Source organism: Tripterygium wilfordii, chromosome 3 (genome assembly GCF_013401445.1).
Source record: "Tripterygium wilfordii isolate XIE 37 chromosome 3, ASM1340144v1, whole genome shotgun sequence".
Taxonomy (NCBI): Eukaryota; Viridiplantae; Streptophyta; class Magnoliopsida; order Celastrales; family Celastraceae; genus Tripterygium; species Tripterygium wilfordii.
Genome location: NC_052234.1, coordinates 749,938 through 774,059, shown reverse-complemented (window position 1 = coordinate 774,059; position 24,122 = coordinate 749,938). Strand labels below are relative to the sequence as shown.

The window sequence follows — 24,122 nt, the reverse complement described above, 5'->3', positions numbered from 1 at the left end:
ATTTTTGCATGGTGACCGACACCAAAGTGTGTGTGTACTTACCCCAAGTGTAGGGTATCGTCAAGTAATAAACCGGTGAGTCCGGTATCGATCCACGAGGAAGCAATGCAAATTTGAAGTGAATGATATGCAAATGACTAGCTAACACTAATAAACACAATGAATATCAAATAAAAGCAAGTAAAAGAAATGGGCCGAATGACTCGGTAGCATGAGCGATTTTGTAATCAAAGTAAGCACAAATTGGATTTAAAACAATTAATTAAAAACCTAGTCTCTAGTCCGTCCCGGTGGCTACTCGGTTCTCATACTCAAGGTATCATTGCAAACACACACAACCATACACAATGCATTGTGTGATACTATCAATCATGAATATGCAAAGAGAATTGGGATATAAGACTTCAATTCATACATGTAGGCCATCGGGTCTCTTAATCTACGATGAACGCAAAGGGATAAGCACCTAATATTATGGATTAATGTTCCCCCTTGGGGCTCGGCTTGGCTAACACCCTAGTTTCACACTCAAAGATCAATTAACCATAACTCTCCCATGCACATTCCTAAATTAACCCAAAACCCCATCATCAATACACATAATTAATAGCTATGCAATGGAAAACTCAATTAATTAAGGAAATCATGCAATGGATTTAACAATTCTCGATCGAACACATTAGATGCAATCCCTAGACTAGACAATCCAAGAATACAATCAAATATGTCATTCCCATAGATCCAATCACACAACTATCACGAAATTAAAAGAGAGAAATCGAAGCTACGATTCTTTGAGCATACCTTGAGTAATCGAAACCTTGCACCCACCGTTCGGGACTAGAAACTAGAAAGGGAACTTAGCCACTCATTATAATGAGAATAAACATCAATTTTATAGATGAAAACCAATGTTTACAATCAAGATCACAAGAACTAAGTAAAACCCTAGAGAGAGAAAGAGAGAAAAACTATGGAGGCTAGATGTTGTGAATGAATGAATTATCTCAAGGAAGAAGAAATCTTAGGGTTTTCTCCTCCTTTTACCATTGAAAATACCTAACTACCCTTATACAAACGTTCCCCATTGGTTACATACATGATTTACCCCAAATGCCCTTGAAATGTTGTGCAGAAAAAATTGCAGTTCCGCGGTGGTGTCCGGACAGGTGTCCGGACGGGTGTCCGGACACTTCATGCGTCCATCAACTTTGAAGCCCCTGTCTCAATTTGTGAAGAAAGCGTCCGGACGGCACTTTAGGTGTCCGGACAGGTGTCCGGACACTTGCTGAATCCCAGCTTCTTCTTTCAGCTCCAAAGGTGCCCAATTCAGTCATTTAAGCCCGATTTCCTGCAAAACCAACGGGAAACATGTATAAGGGTAAAATTACTTTATTTAAACACAAATGCATTACTATAAGCACTAGAACCTCCTAATTAGATGATATTAGGACCTCAAAATAGAGGTCCGATCACATGGAAAACTTTAAAGTTAATAAGAATGCGCGGGAGTTTAGTTGTTACTATGAACTTTAAAGCTTTAAAGTTAACTAGCAACAGACCTGCGTTACGCCACGGATTATTACATTATTATTTTGTCTGATACAGAAGCATGCATGTAAATGGCAAATGTAGAGTTTCAAAGAATATATAACGACCACAAACAATGAGAGTTTAATTACTGAAGAATGAGTATCTTGAACCATGACAATCGATAGCTAATATCAGTATTTGACAACAAAATCATTGTCCAATCTAATTTATGAGCAGAAAATTAAGACAATTAAGATGTAGAAAGAATGCTGACCATATGGCATCATGAATGAGTCTAGTGATAAAATCAACTATGAAGTTTCATATTAATAGAATTTAGCAGGCAGAGGAATTAAAGTCCATGGTTCTTTTGTTAAGTTCATGGCTGTGCTTTCATAGTTTATTGGATTGTAATCCATTTACAGGTGGCACGAGTGCCTTGTAGAAGCCTCCATTTCATTTTGCCGATTTACTGGGGCTAGTGAAATATATTCAGGTCAAGAGATCTTTTCAAAAAAATAAAATAAATAAGCATGCCAAAAATGAATAAAAAAAACAAAAAACAAAAGAAAGATGCAATCTGCTGAATCAACATGACAACATCAACGAATGAAAGTCTGCCACCAATGTCAACAAGACAACAACAGTACTCCAGATTGATCTTAGATTATTAGAACACATGGATCCCATCTGGTTGTTGCCAAGGACCACTAGGGCCGGCGGCAGAATAATAAGGTTATAAAATTGTGAAACACACCCTCAACATTCCAAACTGGTCGGTAGGGCCTGCACCAGAGTAACATGGTTTTTATAACTTGAAAACAACCTTAACGTACCAATTTGGTGTTCTTTTTTGGATAAATTTGAGATAATTTATTGCTAATGAAAGAGAGATTAAATACAAGCCTTGATAGAGATACAAAGCCTCTAGCTATACAAGACCCGAAAACCAGAACAACCACCCTCCCAAAGCAAAAACATCAAGATAGAGGATGAGCACAACAATTAGTGGCGTATTTGAGTCTTTAGGGCCTTTGGCTAACTTTTAAAAAGTACCCTCTTAAAAAGCAAAATTAAATTTCATATTACTTAAATGGGTGTAGGGCTACTATAATATTAATATTTTTTTTCCAAAAATATGTGGTCATATACAATGCATCCCATAATGCGTCTTTCGTATCCCTCATCCATCCATTCGGAGATGGACAGTGTCTCACGTTTTACCCTTCTACCCATACATCTCTTTCATCCCCCACATCACTATGCATAAGTTAATCTCGCATGCATACATCTTCTTGCTCCTTACCACGTACACATCGCGCTTTCCCCAACAACAAGGCCCCGCGACGCCATCACTTGATAGTCTGCATGCACTCTGATCATAGATCCGCATAGGACTTCGACTGGAACATGTGGTCCGAACGACCCTCAACCTCTTTTGTTTTCTGTATATTTAAATTGTAAATATTTATGTATATGTTTTCTCTAATCATGGAAGGATTCATAGATTCGCATAGGACTCCAAGTCGAACATCTGGTCCGAATGACCCCCAACCTCTTTTGTTTTTTGTATATTTAAATTGTAAATATTTATGTATATATTTTCTCTAATCATGGAAGGATTCAGAACTTTTTCTCTTGGATGGTAACTGTCCAACTCAGATAGGCACTACGTTGAACATCTGGTCCGAATGACCCCCAATCTCTTTTGTTTTTTGTATATTTAAATTGTAAATATTTATGTATATGTTTTCTCTAATCATGGAAGGATTCAGAACTTTTTCTCTTGGATGGCAACTGTCCAACTCAGACAGGCACTGTGGAGTGTTTAACACCTTACCCATACTTAATCAAACTCTCAGACCCTCGTGAACCTCCAATGATGCTTGAGGACCATGCCTTAACAGTCAGACGTCCAGTTGCGTCTATAAATATCAACTAATGGTGACTTCAAAGATACTTGGGTGGGTTGTAATGACACATCTGAGTGCCCACTTGAGTCGTAATCCTGATTATAACACCAACAAAGGAGGTTAACTGCACAAGCTAAAGTCCCATGGAAAAAAAATATGTTTTTAAGGACAACGCTTTAGGATATTGTTTTAAGCAAAACACTTAACACTATGTTTGGTTACACCATTCTAGCTCAGAACCGGAATGTTCAATTCCATTTCAAAGCAAATTTATATGTTTGATTATGCCTTTTGTATGGGAATGGAACCACAAGTTCCGTTCCTATCCGGAATTGAACCTTCCAGCTTTGGACCTCGGAAGTGAAAGTACAGGGCAAAACGGAATATGGTTTAGGTCTAAAATGACAACAAGACCCATGGACATAGATCATTTTCTTCGCCACTCACTCATTCCTTCTTTTATCTCATCTTCTTCGCCCTTCTGAATGATGGTTGTCTACTTGTCTCGAGCTTTCACAGCTGCTGCTACCTTCTGGATTGTTACGATACTACTACTTCGAATTCGAGTGATGCCTCAGTGCCAGTAGCTGATTATTTAGCTATTGGTTTGGGACTTTGGGCTAAGATACTTGGATTCTAAGGCTTCTATTTGGGCCTTGATTGGGTTTTGTTCTCATAGTCAAGTTCTCCTCTTCATTTAACTTCGGCCCAAGTTCATATATATAATTGTAATATATTGTTATTTATATTTGTCAAATCGTCAGTTGTACCCAATCTAAATCTTTAATTATTTTTTTTCTTAGTAATTCACTTGGCAAATTAAGAAGCTACCTCAAATACAATTTTAGACAAACAGAGAAGCAATTTATCATTAAAGGGATAATAATGAAATTGTATCATCAAAGGAATAAATATAGTCTTTTATGAACTATTTTCATACCTATTCTTCCTCAATTCCTTCGCCAATCAAATATCAAAATTCAAATAATTCTCATTCTTATTCCCATTTCCATTAACATGACTAACCAAACATAGCGTTAGGGTCGGCCCTGTTGTCAACACAAGTCACAATAATTTCAAATCTCAGTTTCATTGTTGGAACAAATCGACCCGCTGGACATCTACTGATCCAAATAGGAAATGCACTTTTCCTCTGCAACTCAAAGCTTTCTGGTTTTTGGATGCTATGCACAATCCTCTTCTCACCTCTGCCAATTGTTGACAAAACAGCTGGAATTGACAAGTAACCAACCACATGAATGTGCATTGTGGATGTGCTCTATCATTCTTCTGCTTGTTTGGTTTTTCATATATTCACAAAGCAACCACTGCAGCTGCTGTAGGGCTTGAATTAGTATAGGAGAAATGATGATCAATGAGGGCTCCAAAATCACTACAATAATGCGATTTTTCATCCAATATTTGCTTGATTTTAGTATGTTAATAGTAAACTGTAACAAACAGGTACTATATATATGCAAAGCAACAATGAAAATTGATGACTCTTTTTCATAAATACATTCTTTCACAGATATTTCTGGTTCAGATGGCTCACTCCTTTGTATATATAAGGGAGTGCGTCTTGCAGTATTTGGGCATCCAGCAATTAGAACAAATACTACATAACAAACAGCAATGACAATGGCCATCATTTCACTACAATGGCTTCCTACACTAGCCCTAATTTTCCTTCCAATTCTTGCTTTGCTTCTCTTCAGAGGCAAGAAGAAGAAGAAGCAAGACCCAGGAGTGAAGCTCCCTCCAGGCCCTTCAAAGCTTCCAATCATTGGTAATCTCCACCAAGTTGGAAGCTTACCTTACAAGTCCTTGTGGAATTTGTCACAAAAATATGGCCCTGTAATGCGACTTCAACTTGGCAGAACCCCTGCAGTTGTTATCTCATCAGCCCAAGCCTTTAGGGAGGTCATGAAAGACAATGACCTTGAGACTTGTAGCCGACCTCTCTCCGTTGGTCCGGGCAAGCTTTCTTATAACTTTCTAGATGTGGCACTCTCTCCTTACTCTGATTACTGGAGGGAGATGAGAAAGCTCTTCATTTTCCAGCTCTTGTCGATGAAGAGAGTTCATATGTATTGGTATGCGAGGGAGGAACAGATTGAAAAGTTGATTGGTATCCTGTCCAATGCTGGTCCAAACCCAGTGAACCTTACTGAGTTGGTGTTCAATGTCATTGATGGCATCATAGGAACAGTTGCTTTTGGGAGAAATTATGGGCAATTGGAATTCAAACAGGGGTTTGTTAAAGTGATTGGTTCAGCCATGGACATGTTGAGCAGCTTCCATTGCGAGGATTACTTCCCAACAGCAGGAAGATTCATTGATATGGTGACTGGACAGTTCGCCAAGCGTGAGGAGACCTTCAAAGTTCTTGATGGCTATTTCGAGAAGGTGCTAAACCAACATATGGATCCCAATAGGCCAAAACCAGATAGTAGCAATCAAGACATTGTTGATGTCTTGATCGAACTCATGAACGATCAAAACGCCTCTTTTAAGCTCACCAGAGAACATGTCAAGGCCATTCTCTTGGTAAACTGTTCTATCTTTCTCACAGACATTTTATCAAACACTACAAGTTCATATCAATTGACCAACATTCACTAATATCTTCGCAGGACGTATTTGTTGGGGGTATAGATACAAGCTCAGTCACAACAACCTGGGCATTCTCAGAGATGCTGAAAAACCCAAGAATCATGAACAAGGCGCAAGCAGAGGTAAGGGGGATTGTTGGTAAGGCAAAAAGAGTAGAAGGAAGCGACATTGAGAAATTCACATACTTGAAAAATATTGTCAAGGAAACATTCAGGAAGCACGCACCAGTGCCTCTGTTAATCCCACGCGAGTGCATCAAACACTGCAAGATTAGTGGGTATGATGTTTTCCCAGGAACAACTATACTCACCAACACTTATGCCGTCGGAAGGGACCCAAAATGCTGGAAAAATCCGGATGAGTTCTTCCCAGAAAGGTTTGAGAACTCTGATGTTGATTTCAAAGGGGCTCATTTTGAGTTGGTGCCGTTTGGTGCTGGGCGCAGGATTTGCCCTGGCTTGGCTATGGGAACCACTGCTGTGCTCTACACTCTGGCTAATCTGCTTTATGGGTTTGATTATGAGCTCCCAAATGGGATGAAATTTGAAGACTTTCCATTGATTGAAACAGGTGGCCTCACTATCCACAACAAGCAAGACCTCATTGTCATTCCCAAGAAGTATCAGTGGAAAGATTAGGGCTTTTTCTTGTACTTTTAAGTCATTTTGAAGTCATCAATGAAATAAAGATAATATGCAAATAATGTGACACAATTGACATACTCTCTCTTCTCAGTTCTCACAAACTCTCTCATCCTGCGATTAACATCACACCCCTGTGAAGATTACTAAAGTATCATTTGTGCATGTCACAGAAACTTTTTTATTTATGGAAAACGCCCTAAGGAACAAACTCAGTACCTCTGGCACGGACGTTCGAAGACTTCGAATGTTCCCCCTCTCCATGGAAGCTGGATCAAGACTGCAATGCCATAATTAATATTGTTGAGACTCTTGCTAATGTCGAATTCATTCACACGTGGAGAGAGGCTGACGGAGTTGTGGACTTTTTGGCCAAGAATGGTGTCGACAGAAGCGAAATGATGACAGCATGGTCTGCATAACATGGTTCCTTTGAGCTGAGTTTTGGAGAAGGCTTGCACGGGTCTGCATGTTGTCTATTTAGAGTATGAGTCATAGTGGAAGATCTATGTCTGTAATAGTGACATTCACTACTGTTGTTTGCCTTGGGGCTTCCTTTTAAACTTGCATAAAGCCTTCTTTAATAATATATCTGATCTACCAAAAAAAAAAAAGTTGTACATGAGTTTCTTTTCTGAGAAAATTATTTTCATGTACATCTGAACTCAAAAATGAGTTATTTTCCAAGTGAAAAGAGCCTTAAGGTAGGACAAGATTCAGTATTTTCTAGAATTATTAGGAATTGTTGGTATTTAATGATTATGAATTTTATTTTGAGTAACAATTTAGAATTCTAGTATTTTAATTTTGCTATTAGTATTTTTGGTATTTTTTGTCTACTAAGGTTTTATAATTTTAGTATTTATAGCGTTGTAACCGTTTTCGACAAAATAATCTTTGATAATAAATTAAAAATATTTCTTAGATTTTTCTCAACTTTATTAGTGGATTTCAAGCTTTCTTGACGTAGTTGTAAAATAGTCAATCAATTCGCATTGCGCCAAGACATTGGCGCCCAGCCTCTCACTTGTTTTTTAACCAATGAGGTTACTGTGTCAATTTCCCTTTGGGCAAGTAGATGTATGGCCTTGCTTGTGGGCTGTTTTGAGGTCGCTATTCTTCAGTTACATTTTAGGAAAGGTGGTCTTCTTCTTCTTCTTCTTTTTTCCCTCTATGGGTTGCAACTGGGTTTAAGTTCTTTGGGTTCTGGTTGTGGATTTGTTTTCTCCCATTGCTGTGTTGGTTTATAATTCTCCTTAGCCCTCTCTCAATAAAATTTATCAGAATTATCAAAAGAAAACAAAAAACTATTGAAGAAGTCATGTTTCTGTTGAATCAAAGATCCTACATTTAAAAAAAAAAATTGATGATCAAACAATTTGTACTATTTGATTATATGTTTGAATTTATGTGCAACATGATTGAATTTGACGTGTATGCAATGTTACTTAGTAATTCAGGAACTAGGAACCCTAATCGGGTGCAATTCTTATTTTTCATTCAAATGACATCCAATTGCCATAAAATTTGACATGCCTATTTTTAAATGATAAATCTAAATTGTCTTGTGTTTAAATTAAATTTTCAAATTAAATTTATATTGACTAACTTATGTGCAAAGCATGAAACTCCTTTGAATTTGCAAGCATAAGTTGATGTAGCACACCATTTACATATTTCAGGTTCAACTTTCAAAAGAGAAATGAGTTTCCTTATTCAAAGGAATTTATTTTCTGGAGGAGTTCTCCATATTTGTTCAACCGAATCCAGGACAGATTGAGGGGAGGTCCAGTGTCAAAAAAACACTGGACCCTCCAGTGAACAATACCAGCCATCAGATCAATCTGATGGCTAGAAAAATAACTACCTTATTTTTACTTCTCAGTTCTCAACACATATTGTTCTAATTTTACTTCTCAGTTCTTAGCACAAATAGTGGATTCGAAAGCAAAGACAGCTGTTGTTTAGGTAGTGGATGTAAGACTTGGTGAAGTCTCTGAACCACTCTAAACACTATTATCATCTCTCTTCCCTTCACTCTTTTATATTTGTCTATGCTTGCTTTGACTTGTTAACATATTAGGTCTAAGCTGCCCGATCCTAAGATTGGTGGTCGAGTTTCATTGTTGATGACTTGATATTGATCCATTGTAGATAAACACATTAGTTGGATAAAGAAGAGAGAAATAACCTTATTATTGGGAATTTGATACGTTAGGGAAAGGGGAAGTTGTGCGAGAGAAAAGCGTAGACAACCGATATAAAATGGTTGATAAGTTTTGCGTGGGGGTATAATTTTATTTTTGGGTATCTAAGTAGGTGCTATAAAAGGGTTAAAACCTTAGCCAAAGACTCCGTGAATATAGGTATATTGTCAAGCCACGTAAATCATGTGTTCTTTCTCTTTCTTTACTGTTTTCGATTACTGCTTATTATTATTCTATTCTTTGATTATTTTGCGTAGGACCTGTATTACAACACCTCGCCCTGGTCGTCCTTGGCAACAACCAACCGGATCTAGTACTTCGTTGATTTTGATACAGCCGACTGGAAGAAAAGTTGGTGAGAAAAAAAATGAAAAATCCTCCCATCTTTTCTTTCATTTCTTGCATTCTTATTATACTTAAAACATTTAAATCGCTTACGTGTTTTGTCATCATATAATAATAAACGAGTTACGTGTCATTTTGTACGATGTATCCATTTATATATTGATGCAAGTGCATGTACTGCGTCTGCGTGTATGACCACACATGTCTACCCTGGGAAAGTGATTGGCTTGGTAGCTTCTACTATCACTAAAGCGTGGCCACGAAAAAGAATACGAGTTAGTCACTAAGCAATCTTACGTATCCCACTATCTAAGTTGGTCTCAACTAGGAATGGCAAAAAAACTGATTTCATAACAGTTATATATCCCGAATGCTCACGATTTCATATGAATGATGTATGACCAATGATTTCTCGATACTTTAGTTTTCTCTCTAAAATAGGGCCTAGGGTTTCCATTTTTAGGGTTTCGAAAGGCTGGATTGGATGAGTACCGTCTTGGGTCGCAAGTGTTGGTCCCCAATAGTGTCTCTAATATTAATTAGTTGTCAAGAAATTAATTATAAGCCATGTTTATCCAAAAGAGGAAGATTAATTGGCATGAAAAATTCCAAAACCAAAAAATATAAACGTGTCCCAGCAAGCAATTGGGATCCAAAAGAGGACAATTAATTGACATGAAAAATTGCAAAACCAAATGGTGCCATACACCTCTTCAACTGTGACGTCTAGTACTGCTACCGTTGTTCCAGAACATATACTTCATCAAATTAAACAAAGTAATAATGGTCTATTACATCACCAAAATAGCACAAATGCTAATGGTCAGTTGACAATTGAGCCGTGGCTGCACCAGCTCATTATTCATTCTTTTATTTACTAATCAAACCAACGTAAGATCATTGACAATTGAGCTGTGGGTGCACAAATGGTCTTCTCCAATACCATCTAATTGAGTGTTCCTGCTCATAATCAATGAAAATAATTATTTAGTCAGGCAGTTAACAAAAATGTTAGGGATCCCACTAGTGGATCTTGTCTCTTGATTGATCTACGTGTAGGGCGCACAAAATATGACGATTGAACTGGAGAATGAAACATCTATTACTGGGGTGACTGAGATCTCGATCACCTCTGGGCATGTAATTTAGTTTTACACGGCTCACTTCTTGTTATATAAGATTATAAGGGGGTGTCACTTAGACCACAAGGCAATGGCCATCATTTCACAACAATGGCTTCCTACACTAGCCTTAATTCTCCTTCCAATTCTTGCTTTGCTTCTCTTCAGAGGCAAGAAGAAGAAGAAGCAAGAACCAGGAGTGAAGCTCCCTCCAGGCCCTTTAAAGCTTCCAATCATTGGTAACCTCCACCAAGTTGGAAGCTTACCTTACAAGTCCTTCTGGAATTTGTCACAAAAATATGGCCCTGTAATGCAACTTCAACTTGGGAAAACCCCTGTGATTGTTCTCTCCTCAGGGCAAACCGCTAAGGAAGCCATGAAAGACCATGACCTTGAGACTTGCAGCCGTCCTCGCTCGGTTGGTCCTGGAATACTTACTTATAATTTTCTTGATGTTGTCTTTGCTCCTTATTCTGATTACTGGAAAGAGATTAAAAAGCTCTTTATTACCGAGCTCTTGTCGATGAAGAGAGTTCGTATGTATTTGTATGAGAGGGAGGAACAGATTGACAAGTTGATTGGCATCCTATCCAATGCTTCTCCAAACCCAGTAAACCTCACTGAGTTGGTGTTCAATGTCTATGATGGTTTCATTGGAACAGTTGCTTTTGGGAGGAGTTTTGGGCAGTCAGAGTTCAAACAAGGGTTTGTTGAAGTGATTAGTGGAGCCATGGACATGATGAATGGCTTCCACGCCGAGGATTTTTTCCTAACTGCGGGGAAGTTTATTGATATATTGACAGGGCAGCTCGCCAAGCGTGAGAAGATTTTCAGAAACCTCGATGACTACTTCGAGAAGGTGCTTAACCAACATTTGGATCCCAAAAGGCCTAAACCAGAGAGTGGCAAAGAAGATATTGTTGATATCTTGATAGGAATCATGGAAGACGAAAGTGCCTCTTTTAAGCTCACCAGAGACAATCTCAAGAGTATTATCTTGGTAAACACTTCTATCTTTCAATATATCCATTCATGGTTTAGTTTCCAAATTGCAAAATCGCGTTCAATTTGGAATAATAGCGAAGAAATTCTGTTTCGTTTCTCACAGAACAAAGAAGTTTTGGTTGGAATGGTGAATTTGACTGTGTTAACTCCTGACAAATGCAAGAGGTGACAAGTTCAACTCTCCAAGTTTGCTAATATCAATTAACCGACGTTGGCTAATATCTTTGCAGGACATATTTCTTGGGGGTATAGATACAAGCGCAGCCACAACAACATGGGCATTGTCAGAGATGTTAAAGAACCCAAGAATCATGAAGAAAGCACAGGAAGAGATAAGGGAAATTGTTGGCAAGGCAAACAGAGTTGAAGGCAGAAACTTAGAGAGGTTCACATACTTGAATATGATTGTCAAGGAAACATTCAGGAAGCACCCACCATTGCCTTTATTAATCCCACATGAGTGCATCAAACACTGCAAGATTGGAGGGTATGATGTTTTCCCAGGAACAACTGTAATGATTAACGCCTATGCCATGGGAAGAGACCCAAAGTGCTGGGACAATCCCGAGGAGTTCATCCCAGAAAGGTTCGAGAATTCTGATATTGATTTCAAGGGTTCCCATTTTGAGTTGTTGCCATTCGGTGCTGGACGCAGGATTTGCCCTGGCTTGGCCATGGGAAGCACTGCTGTGATGCACACTCTGGCGAATCTGTTATATGGGTTTGATTTTGAGCTCCCAAATGGAATGAAATTTGAAGAGTTTCCATTGATAGAGAAAGGGGGTCTCACTATCCACAACAAGCAACAACTCATTGTCATTCCTAACAAGTATCAGCCGAAGGATTAGGGCTCTGTTAATGTTCAGTACTTTTCAGGTCTGCGATGATAAAATAAAAGATCATACGGTGGAAGTATCAAGTGGAAGGATTAGGGTTCTGTTCTTTCCTGTGCTCTCGTTTTATGTCCTTTCCATTTCAGGACCGCAATCAAATAAAAGATCATGTTAGGCGTCACCTGAAGAGCCAACAAAAGTCCACTTAAAACGGCGGCAAGCCAGCAGCCGCCCCAACCCACACACAACCTAACATTTTTATTACAAGTCGGATGTCAATTTAGTTGGTTCTCATTTTTATATTTCTATCTTGCGATCAAGGGTTCAATCATTATTGATAGTATTTGTGTGAATTATGTGAGTGTGTGTGAATTATGTGTGTGTGAATTGAATGGGTACATATGTCATATGTGTGTTTCTATTGTCATATATAAAAAATAAAAAAACTTTGCATAAATATATATATATATATGCATACTTTATCAAACTTTTGTGTATCACTCAAGTCAATTCTCTCTCATCGATTAAATGGGCCCCATTATTTGAAAAAAAAGGATTAAAATGGCCCCATTAAGAGACAGCCTTACAGCCATCACGCATGCCCGACGGCATTATTGTCTGTCCCTATCAAACGCGTCACTCTGCCTGACGACCACCTTAGAGCATTCACAATGGGATGATTTTGAAGTACTTGAGATAATATTTTATTGATAAGTTAAGTGTTAGATGTTCATAATGGGTTTAATGGAGTGTATTTCAAGTACTTGAAATATTACTTTTTTGATAAGTATAGCGCTACATGCGCACAATGGGTGAAAAATGACATTTGAAAATTTAGTTGTGGAAAAATAATACTTGAGAGTTGAAGTATATATATAGTTGATGAATAGTGAAGAGAGAAATGACGAAAATGAAGAAAAAGGTAATGAAAAGGAAGAGAGAGAAGATTAAAAGGAAGAGAGAGGTGATGAAAAGAAAGAGAGAGAAGATGAAAAGGAAGAGAGAGATGATGAAAAGGAAGAGAGAGAAAATGAATATAAAGTGTCGGAATATATGAAGTGTTGATGAATAGTATTCATTGTGGGGCCCATTCACCCAATTAAATTATGCCACATAGGAGAGAGGAGAAGAAAGAGAATGATTTTAAAGTGCTGGATATTTAGTTTATTACTGTGGATGCTCTTACGCCATACTGTTTTAATATTATTTTTTTAATTTTAAAAATTGAACGATTTTTTTAAGGTGGGACGCACTTAACTCTCCACCTGATGATAATAGACAGGAAAATTTCAGGTCACATAAAAGACCCATAACCCTTATATACCAATTGAGAAATAGGCCGAGGTGTAGTATAAAAAGATAATACAGGGTCTGCACAAATAAAGCTGGGCAAGGGCCTATCTAGAAAATTATAATAATAAAATCACCCATGCGATGCAATAAACGTTATCACGGTCATGTTTACAATGTGAGCCAATAATTTTGATACTTCGTAAATAACAAATAATGAAATGAAAAATGGGGAAGCAAAGCTATCATACAGGACAGGAGAGAAATTTGTCTGTCTTTAAAAGGAAAATCACTATGCACCTCTTTTACAAAAGGCAGAGCAATGAAGGCAAGAAACCATTTATCATTTCTCTTCTTTTTTCAGAATCTGGGGCATAATAAACTCCACCCCCCAGCCGCAGGTCTAATACAGTTCTGGTTACGGCCACCAACCAAAAACGGCAGAAACATTCCGTATTCTGGCTCGTGTTTTGCCATTTCTAGCTGTTAAAACATTGCAAATCTGGATACTACTAAATCTGGATAAATTGATCAAGTGGACTAGTTCATCTCTATTTGTTTTTGCGTCTCTATTCATTGTTTTCTTAGTTAGCTCCTTATTCAAAGTTACTTGAAGCAAAGGAATCCCTTGCAATGTTTAACAACTAAATTTATTTATGGTTCTTAAATCTTATCCATTGTAGTTTGAAGGATGGGCCATATTCTATTTCAGTGATTTGGGGTCCAGATGATCCAATTACTATGGAGCAGGCCCAGATGTTACAAGAGAGATTTGGGTCTGGGCTAGCTATCCATTCCATGCATTCCTTCCCTCCTATCAAATCTACATCATAATATGATTTGTTTGTTCGTTTCTTTTTTTCTCCCAAAAAATAGGTAGGTGCACATTTAATACTATATCTTAGAATCAAAATATTATTAGACATTCCATATTCGGTCTGTTTGATGGGCACCCCTAAAAATTTAAGATATTTATAAATACACCCAAAGTATATAAAATCCCAAACATTTTAGAAATACGCCCCGAATCAGAAAACATAGCAACCCATATAATTCTCTTTATCTTCAAATGGAAATTCAGATTCAGCCATTAGACGCTTGAAGGAGGGAAACAACAATGGTTGTTTGTCTAGATTGTCAATCTTGAAACCGCGGCCAATATTTTACACCGGTTCTCAATATTAAAAAAGTAATTAATTAATCTCACCTAATCTTGTAAGGAACAAAAAAAAAAGAATTTAGTCATTTTAATTTTTCACATTACACAATTAGGAAAATAATTAATCAATCTCACCTAACCTAGCAAGGGAAAAAAAAATTTGTTCATTTTAATTTTTCACATCACACAATTAAGAAAGTAATTAATCACTGACGTCATTGCAATGGTAAAAATGCCCTAGCTTTCCCAACATGTAACTACATGTTGGACACAACCTCAAATCCTAATGACCACATCACCCAATACAAGCAAAGGATGTTCATAGCTACCATTCCTGATGGCCTACAAGAAACCTGCATGCGTAAAGGGGTTTGGATCCTGTCTATTGTGACCAGCCAAATGATGTAGTGGGCCTAACTCACCCCTGAAAATCGATTTACAAGGGAATGATTGCCCACCACATATAAAGCACCCTACTTACTCACACCTACCCGATGTGGGATATGGGAACGACCAACGCACTACATCATCTATAGTGTTACATGAAAAAAAAATTAAAGGCGCGGCTGCATGTGATCTTTTATTTCATTGCGGTCCTGAAAAGGACATAAAACGAGAGTACAGAGAAGAACAGAACCCTAATCCTTCCACTTGATACTTCCACCATATGCTGTTTTATTTTATTATAGCAGACCTGAAAAGTACAGAACATAACAGAGCCCTAATCCTTCGGCTGATACTTGTTAGGAATGACAATGAGTTGTTGCTTGTTGTGGATAGTGAGACCCCCTTTCTCTATCAATGGAAACTCTTCAAATTTCATTCCATTTGGGAGCTCAAAATCAAACCCATATAACAGATTCGCCAGAGTGTGCATCACAGCAGTGGTTCCCATGGCCAAGCCAGGGCAAATCCTGCGTCCAGCACCGAACGGCAACAACTCAAAATGGGAACCCTTGAAATCAACATCAGAATTCTCGAACCTTTCTGGGATGAACTCCTCGGGATTGTCCCAGCACTTTGGGTCTCTTCCCATGGCATAAGCGTTAATCATTACAGTTGTTCCTGGGAAAACATCATACCCTCCAATCTTGCAGTGTTTGATGCACTCATGTGGGATTAATAGAGGCAATGGTGGGTGCTTCCTGAATGTTTCCTTGACAATCATATTCAAGTACGTGAACCTCTCTAAGTCTCTGCCTTCAACTCTGTTTGCCTTGCCAACAATTCCCCTTATCTCTTCCTGTGCTTTCTTCATGATTCTTGGGTTCTTTAACATCTCTGACAATGCCCATGTTGTTGTCGATGTGCTTGTATCTATACCCCCAAGAAATATGTCCTGCAAACATATTAGCCAACGTCGATCAATTGATATTAGCAAACTCGGAGAATTGAACTTGTAACCTCCTATATTTGCAACGAGTTAACACGGTCAACTTCATCATCCCAATCAAAACCTCTTTGTTCCGTGAGAAACAAAGTTTCTTTGTGATTATTCCAAATTGTGATTTTGCAATTTGGAAACTAAACTATGAATGGATACATTGAAAGTTTTAAGTGTTTACCAAGATAATACTCTTGAGATTGTCTCTGGTGAGCTTAAAAGAGGCATTTTCGTCTTTCATGAGTCCTATCAAGATATCAACAATGTCTTCTTTGCCACTCTCTGGTTTAGGCCTGTTGGGATCCAAATGTTGGTTAACCACCTTCTCGAAGTAGTCATCAAGGTTTCTGAAAATCTTCTCACGTTTGGCAAGCTGCCCTGTCAATATATCGATAAACTTCCCTGCTGTTGGGAAAAAATCCTCGGCGTGGAAGCCATTCATCATGTCCATGGCTCCACTAATCACTTCAACAAACCCTTGTTTGAACTCTGACTGCCCAAAACTCCTCCCAAAAGCAACTGTTCCAATGAAACCATCATAGACATTGAACACCAACTCAGTGAGGTTCACTGGGTTTGGAGAAGCATTGGACAGGACACCAATCAACTTGTCAATCTGTTCCTCCCTCGCATACCAATGCATATGAACTCTCTTCATCGACAAGAGCTCGGTAATAAAGAGCTTTTTAATCTCTTTCCAGTAATCAGAATAAGGAGCAAAGACAACATCAAGAAAATTATACGTAAGTATTCCAGGACCAACCGAGCGAGGACGGCTGCAAGTCTCAAGGTCATGGTCTTTCATGGCTTCCTTAGCGGTTTGTCCCGAAGAGAGAACAATCACAGGGGTTTTCCCAAATTGAAGTTGCATTACAGGGCCATATTTTTGTGACAAATTCCACAAGGACTTGTAAGGTAAGCTTCCAACTTGGTGGAGGTTACCAATGATTGGAAGCTTTGAAGGGCCTGGAGGGAGCTTCACTCCTGGTTCTTGCTTCTTCTTCTTATTGCCTCTGAAGAAAAGCAAAGCAAGAATTGGAAGGAGAATTAGTGCTAGCGTAGGTAGCCATTGTTCTGAAATGATGGCCAATGTTGCCATTGTTGTTGTTATTTGGTACTGCAAGTCGCACTCCCTTCACTACAATAAATAATACATTTTCTCACCGTTTTAACCGCAAGAAAACATATTAAAAGAACCACAGGTGAAAACTTATCCCGCGGTTGGATATCCGCTGGTACAAATATTTTGACCATAATTGTAATGAAATCTTTAGCTGCAGTCTTATAACAAAAGCTAAAGCTTCACCCGTGGTTTTATAAATGTTAGGGATCCCAATAGATGGGATCTCAACTATCTCAATAGTAGATCTTGTCCATTGACTGATGTAAACGTAGGGGTTCACAAAACCTGATGATTGAACCAAAGTCTTGAGGAAAGTAATTAATCAATCTCACCTAATCTGGCAAGTAAAAAAAAAATACAATTTACTAATTTTAATTTTCCGCATCACACAAACTTAGGAAAGTAATTAATCAATCTCGCCTAATCTGGCAAGGAAAAAAAATCCAATTAGTCATTTTAATTTTTCACATCACACAACTTTAGGAAAACAATTAAGCAATCTCGCCTAATCTGGCAAGGGAAAAAAATACAATTTAGTCATTTTAATTTTTCGCATCATACAAAATTAGGAAAGTAATAATCAATCTCACTTACTCTGGCAAGGATAAAAAAAAATACAATTTAGTCATTTTACAAAGAAGTGATTTTTATATATTCCTGGCCAAATACAAGCATGTTGAGCAATTTAGTATTCCTTCTCTTGTTAGCCCTATAATAACATCTTTTAGGGCAAAACAAGATGAATACTAACATCACAACCACATCTCCTTTTAGCATCCTTACCTCCACCATCACAAACACCAACATCAAAACCCTAATAATCGTGTTCCTTGTCACCATGATTGGCATTTTGAAACTCAAACAGAGGTCAACACTCAGAAAGGTTAGCAAGGGCTTTCCACTCCTTCCAAGACCAACCCATGGCCTATTCTAGGGAACATCCCCGAAATGCTCCGTTTCAAGCCGACGTTCTGATGGATACACCAAATAATGAAGGAAATGAACACCGACATCGCTTGCATTCGTTTTGAAAACACCAACTTCATCCCTGTATTTTGTCTGGAAATCGCCCGGGAAATGCTTAAGAAGCAGGATCCGAACTTCGCCGATGGGACACTTTCAGTGTCGGCAGATGCAATAAGCAGTGGATACAAGACAACAGTCGTTGTGCCTTACAATGAGCAATGGAAGAAAATGAGGAAAATCTTGGTGTCGGAGATTATTTGTCCTGCAAGGCACAAGTGGCTTCATGATAAAAGAGCTGAAGAGAGTGACAATCTTGTGTTCTATGTCCATAACCAATACAAGAACAACAAAGATGTTAACATAAGAATTGCAGCACAACATTACTATGGTAATGTGATAAGGAAACTGATGTTTAATAGGAGATACTTTGGGGAGACAGTGGAGGATGGAAGGCCTGGTCTTGACAAAATTAAGCATGTGGAGGCAATTTTTACGGCACTTAAATATGTCTACTCACTTTGTGCGTCTGATTACTTGCCTTTTCTGCGAGGGTTGGATCTTGATGGACAAGAAAAGATAGCGAAGGATGCTAATAAGACAATTAGGGATTATCAAAATCCTATTATCGATGAGAGACATGGAGAATGGAGGAGTGGTCAACGGAAGGAGATGGATGACCTTCTTGATGTTCTTATCATTCTCAAAGATGGTGATGGCAAACCCTTGCTCACTCTAGATGAGATCAAGAATCAAGCAGCTGTAAGTTGTTTTCATGCATGCATTAATTTGTATTATTATTATTATGTATTTTTATTATGATGAAAAGAGTAATTTTCTTATCCTTAATTATCAATGCAGGAGATCATGATGGCAGCGGTTGATAATCCATCAAATGCTATTGAATGGGCGATGGCGGAGCTGATTAATCAATCTGAACTGCTCAAAAGGGCAACTGAAGAAATAGATATGGTGGTCGGAAAAGACATGCTTGTGCAAGAATCCGACATAGCAAACCTCAACTACGTTAAGGCATGTGCGAGGGAGTCATTCAGGCTCCACCCAATCGCACCATTCAACCTGCCACACGTGGCAATCCAGGACACGATTGTTGCGGGTTACTTCATCCCAAAAGGAAGCCATGCAATTCTAAGTCGACATGGGTTGGGTCAGAACCCAAAAATCTAGGAGGATCCACTAAAGAACAATCCAAAACGGCACATGAACGGACAAGACGTGATGTTGACGAGCATGATTTGAGGTTTATCTCGTTTAGTACTGGAAGATGCGGTTGCATTGTAGCTCTACTTGGGACTTGTATGACTACTATGCTTTTAGCGAGGCTTCTTCAGTGTTTTGATTGGACGGACAAATCATACTTAGTAATAATATAATCATACTTAGATTAGATTATGTTCTTTTATTTTGTTTTTAATGTATGATTCGGTTTTTGGGTTCAAGTTTGGGGAGTGTTAGAGTTTGAATTTGTGGGTTTAGAAACAATTATCTAACCATTTATGAAAAATATTAAAAGTTAAATGGTAAACGGGTATCCGATGGTAAATGATTATGAAACAGTTTTTGATTTTGAAAATTCAAATGATTTTTTAAACAATTATGGAACAGTTTTGGTATAGGATAATTTGAATGAAAACTATTTTAGTATTTTCTAATTGAAAATTTATTCGATTCGTTTTCATCCCTACTCGTAGCTATAAATATGAACCATTAACAAAAAGTCAAAACATTTAGGAAGTAGAACTATTTATTTAAAAGTGGGAAAAATCTAAGAAGTGGTTTTCCTGAAAAATAAAATTTAATCTCTTTTTTTCTTTTTAACGTGAAACCTATCTAACTGTGCATCAGTCAAGTGATTGGTAAACTCCAAGCCAATTGGAAGATTCTGTAATCCCATAAACCCTAAAGGTGGTCTATAGATCAAGCTTCATTGCATCCTAAGAAGGGTTTGTTGTAACCCAATACCCAATGCAACAATTTGGTGGGGACAAATATTGTATTAAAGAAAACGACTACGTGTCTTGAAGCACCATTTTTATATAGATTTTATTGCAACCATTAAATTCTTCAACCAAGCATTCAAGACAAAACTTGGCAGGGAATCGTTCACATTCGAGACAAGATGGTTGCTTCACCTGCAACATGAAACAGAACCGATCGAATTACACATTTTACTATGACAACTCAAGATTAAATAAACCAGGATTACGTAGATAAGAAAGAATAAATCCAAATAAAGGGAAATAAATAACAAAAATGGAAGTTCCAGTGATCATCCATCTTTTTTCACCTACTTTCAACTCGTATATTTTTCTGGCTAATGTGATGACCAAGAGATCCAAATCCCAACTCAAACCGCATGTCTAATATGATTCTGGCTACGGCCACCAACCAAAAACTGCAGGGACATTCCATATTCTGGCCCGCGTTTTTTCAAAACCGCGGGCCAACACATGAGGAAAATAGTCAGTACTGAATACCACATCTTACAAAATTAGGAAAGTAAATCAATCTCACCTAATCTGGCCTAGAAAGGAAAATAAATTTAGTCATCTTTTATTTTGCACAACAAAAATGTGGTCTTTAAGCAACCTGACCAAACCCCTATATATACCTGGACAAATACAAGCATGTTGAAAGATCCTGCAAACCTCTTGTTAGCCCCATACTGACATCTTTTAGGGCAAAATAAGATGAATACTAACATCACAACCGCAGCTCCTCTTAGCAGCCTTATCTCCACCACCACAAACACCACTACCAACATTAACCTCAAAACCCTAATAATCGCATTCCTTGTCACCATTATTGGCATTTTGAAACTCAAACGAAGGTCAACACTCAGAAAGGTTAGCAAGGGCCTTCCACTCCCTCCAGGACCAACTCCATGGCCTATTCTAGGCAACGTTCCCGAAATGCTCCGATTCAAGCCCACATTCCGATGGATAAACCAAATGATGAAGGAAATGAACACCGACATCGCTTGCATTCGTTTTGCAAACACCAACGTCATCCCTGTAGTTTCCCCGGAAATCGCCAGGGAAATGCTTAAGAAACAGGATGCAAACTTCGCCAGCCGGCCAATTTCTGTGTCGTCGCATGCAGTAAGTGGTGGATACATGGGGACAGTCGTTACGCCTTTAAATGAACAATGGAAGAAAATGAGGAAAATCTTGGTGTCTGAGATTATTAATGTTGCAAGACACAAGTGGCTCCATGACAAAAGAGCTGAAGAGAGTGATAATCTTGTGTTCTATGTCCATAACCAATACAAGAAGAACAAAGATGTTAACATAAGAATTGCAACACAACATTACTGTGGTAATGTGATAAGGAAGCTGATGTTTGGTAGGAGATACTTTGGGGAGCCAGTGATGGATGGAGGACCTGGTCCTGACGAGATTAACCATGTTGAGGCAGCTCTTACGGGACTTAATTATACCTACTCATTTTCTTTATCTGATTACTTGCCTTTTCTGCGAGGGTTGGATCTTGATGGACAAGAAAAGATAGTGAAGAATGCCATTAATACTATCAAGGATTATCAAAATCCTATTATCGATGAGAGATATGAAGAATGGAGGACTGGTAAAAGGAAGGAGATGGAGGACCTTCTTGATGTTTTCATCACTCTCAAAAATAGTGATGGCAAACCATTGCTCACTCCAGATGAGATCAAGTATCAAGCCATTGTAAGTTATATATATTTGGTTCATGATGTTTATGTACTCCATGCATTAATTTGTATACACAATAGAAATCTAAGGTTTTATACATATGTATGATTATTTCAATTTCACTCATTGTTTTATATAGAGAATCTATGACGTCCCTGGGTTGGGGCGACATGAGTTGTCGCCCAGGGCCCATATTCTTGAAAAAATCTATTTAAGTAACATACGACATTTTATTTTTTAAAGAGGGCTCCCTGTTTAGAGTTTGCTCCTCGAAAACTCATGGTACTCCGCACATAAATGCTATGTGTTATGATTACCGTTATTATTATTACTACTACTAATACTACGATGACACAAATAATTTGTTGTCTTTGCAGGAGTTGTTCATGGCAGCGATTGATAATCCATCAAATGCCGTTGAATGGGCGATAGCGGAACTGATGAACCAACCTAAACTATTCAAAAGGGCAATCGAAGAAATAGATAGGGTAGTCGGAAAAGACAGGCTTGTGCAAGAATCCGATATAGAAAACCTCAACTACATCAAGGCATGTGCAAGGGAGTCGTATAGGCTCCACCCAGTTGCACCATTCAACCTACCACATGTGTCAATTCAAGACACGACCGTCTCAGGTTACTTCATCCCAAAAGGAAGCCACACAATTCTAAGTCGATATGGACTAGGTCGGAACCCGAAAATCTGGGAGGACCCACTGAAATACGACCCAGAAAGGCACATGAAGGAACAAGACGTGATGTTGACAGAGCATGATTTGAGGTTTATCTCGTTTAGTACAGGAAGGCGTGGTTGCATTGCACCTCTTCTTGGTACTTGTATGACTACTATGCTCTTAGCGAGACTTCTTCAGTGTTTTGATTGGACACTACCAGATGGTGTGAGTGTGATTGATCTTAGCGAGGCTAAGAACGATCTTTTCATGGCTAATCCACTCATTGCTTTTGCTAAGCCTCGTTTAGCTCCGCATCTGTACCCTACATCCAACTAATTAATCGTTTGCAAACTATATGTGTGTGTGTGCTCGCGCGAGCTACCAACACCTTTTTAAAAGCTAATTTATGAAAATAAACAGTAGTTTCTCTTGTAGTTTAATTAATTGTCCATCTTGTTTCAATTTCTTTCTTCTTTATAAGATTACTAGTCGGCAGCCGGCTCAATTCGACAGAAATGCCAACAAAAATATATAATTTAAGTTTTTACAAACATTGAAAATGTTTTGGAGTTCTGAAATCAGTGAGCAAGAAAAAGAATTAATGGCTTATTTGATTCATCAGAAAGTTGCAAAATTAGGGAGATGAGAAGTAGAGCATTATATATTGACATGCCCCTTCTCTGCAAGAAACAAACAGTAACAAACGTACAAGAATCTAAAAACAAGACAAGACTTCACTTGTCACCAACGGTCATAAAGAAGAAGAGATGGTAAATGACGTCGCATAGGGCAATACATAAACAGAGATAAATCTCGGACATATGGAAAACCCCGCAACCTCGTTATTGACCCTGAAAGTGTGATGGGGTAATTCTAGTACTTATCCTTGAACAAGCTAGGATACATTATCCAAATCAAATATGGGTTTATCCAGCCTTACAAGAAGTTCTCTGCAACAATCTTTCCCGAACAAAAACTCAGATTTGATTGAAGCAACAGCTTTAGCCCATTCAAGCATCTTTGCTTTCAACCTCCTTTGATCATTTGCTTCTAATTCATTCTTCTCAACTACTACCATATTTCATTCAGTTTGGTCTTCTAGCAGACATGGTGGTGGTGGTGGATCTTCCAGTCCCAAAACTTCAACTTTGATGTCGCATTTCCTGTAGTCAACACCCGCCATTGCTAGAGCTTCTATCGACATTGCTTCTTCTTCTTCTTCTCTCGCAAATGAATGCTGGTAATTCTTTGGAGTTCTGCAATTAATGGACTAAGGCTCTCTTTATTTATATGCAACCAATTCGATCTCTTTTGCCTTTTGGGTCATTTATTTCTTCTGGTTAAAAGTGAAGTTTTGGGCACAAGAATTACATGCACAAAATACTGTACATATTTATGTGATCGTGATTTCTCTCTTTTTCTTCGGCCTTAACTAAGGCAGATGCTTAATTAATTGTTTTAGGTGAAATTATGGATTTGTCAAGACTAATATCCTACATCGGATTGGTATAACCTAAATTGATTGGTATATGGCCATATGGGTAAAGGTATTTGCACCTCTCATACAAGTACATATTTTCATGGACTTAAGAACCAATGACGAACTCGTACTATGTGTTTAGA

General features: G+C 38.2%; 3 protein-coding genes and 1 pseudogene across 3 annotated transcripts; 3 read left to right on the top strand and 1 right to left on the bottom strand.

The window, feature by feature from the left end:
* Positions 1 to 4,933: 4,933 nt before the first annotated feature.
* Positions 4,934 to 6,761, top strand: LOC119989269 (2-methylbutanal oxime monooxygenase-like). Its single transcript, XM_038834693.1, has 2 exons — positions 4,934 to 5,996; positions 6,083 to 6,761. Exons 1-2 carry the CDS (start codon positions 5,082 to 5,084, stop codon positions 6,698 to 6,700), a joined length of 1,533 nt encoding a protein of 510 aa, XP_038690621.1. The 5' UTR covers positions 4,934 to 5,081; the 3' UTR covers positions 6,701 to 6,761.
* Positions 6,762 to 10,448: 3,687 nt separating this feature from the next.
* Positions 10,449 to 12,631, top strand: LOC119995209 (2-methylbutanal oxime monooxygenase-like). Its single transcript, XM_038841637.1, has 2 exons — positions 10,449 to 11,376; positions 11,612 to 12,631. The coding sequence occupies exons 1-2, from the start codon at positions 10,468 to 10,470 to the stop codon at positions 12,227 to 12,229; spliced, it is 1,527 nt and encodes a 508-aa protein (XP_038697565.1). The 5' UTR covers positions 10,449 to 10,467; the 3' UTR covers positions 12,230 to 12,631.
* A 2,725-nt stretch (positions 12,632 to 15,356) lies between these two features.
* LOC119992760 (2-methylbutanal oxime monooxygenase-like) lies at positions 15,357 to 17,146 on the bottom strand. Its single transcript, XM_038839555.1, has 2 exons — positions 16,229 to 17,146; positions 15,357 to 16,002 (listed from the first exon to the last, which is right to left on the bottom strand). The coding sequence occupies exons 1-2, from the start codon at positions 17,144 to 17,146 to the stop codon at positions 15,385 to 15,387; spliced, it is 1,536 nt and encodes a 511-aa protein (XP_038695483.1). The 3' UTR covers positions 15,357 to 15,384.
* Positions 17,147 to 17,909: 763 nt separating this feature from the next.
* LOC119992756 lies at positions 17,910 to 22,835 on the top strand (annotated as a pseudogene).
* Positions 22,836 to 24,122: the final 1,287 nt, after the last annotated feature.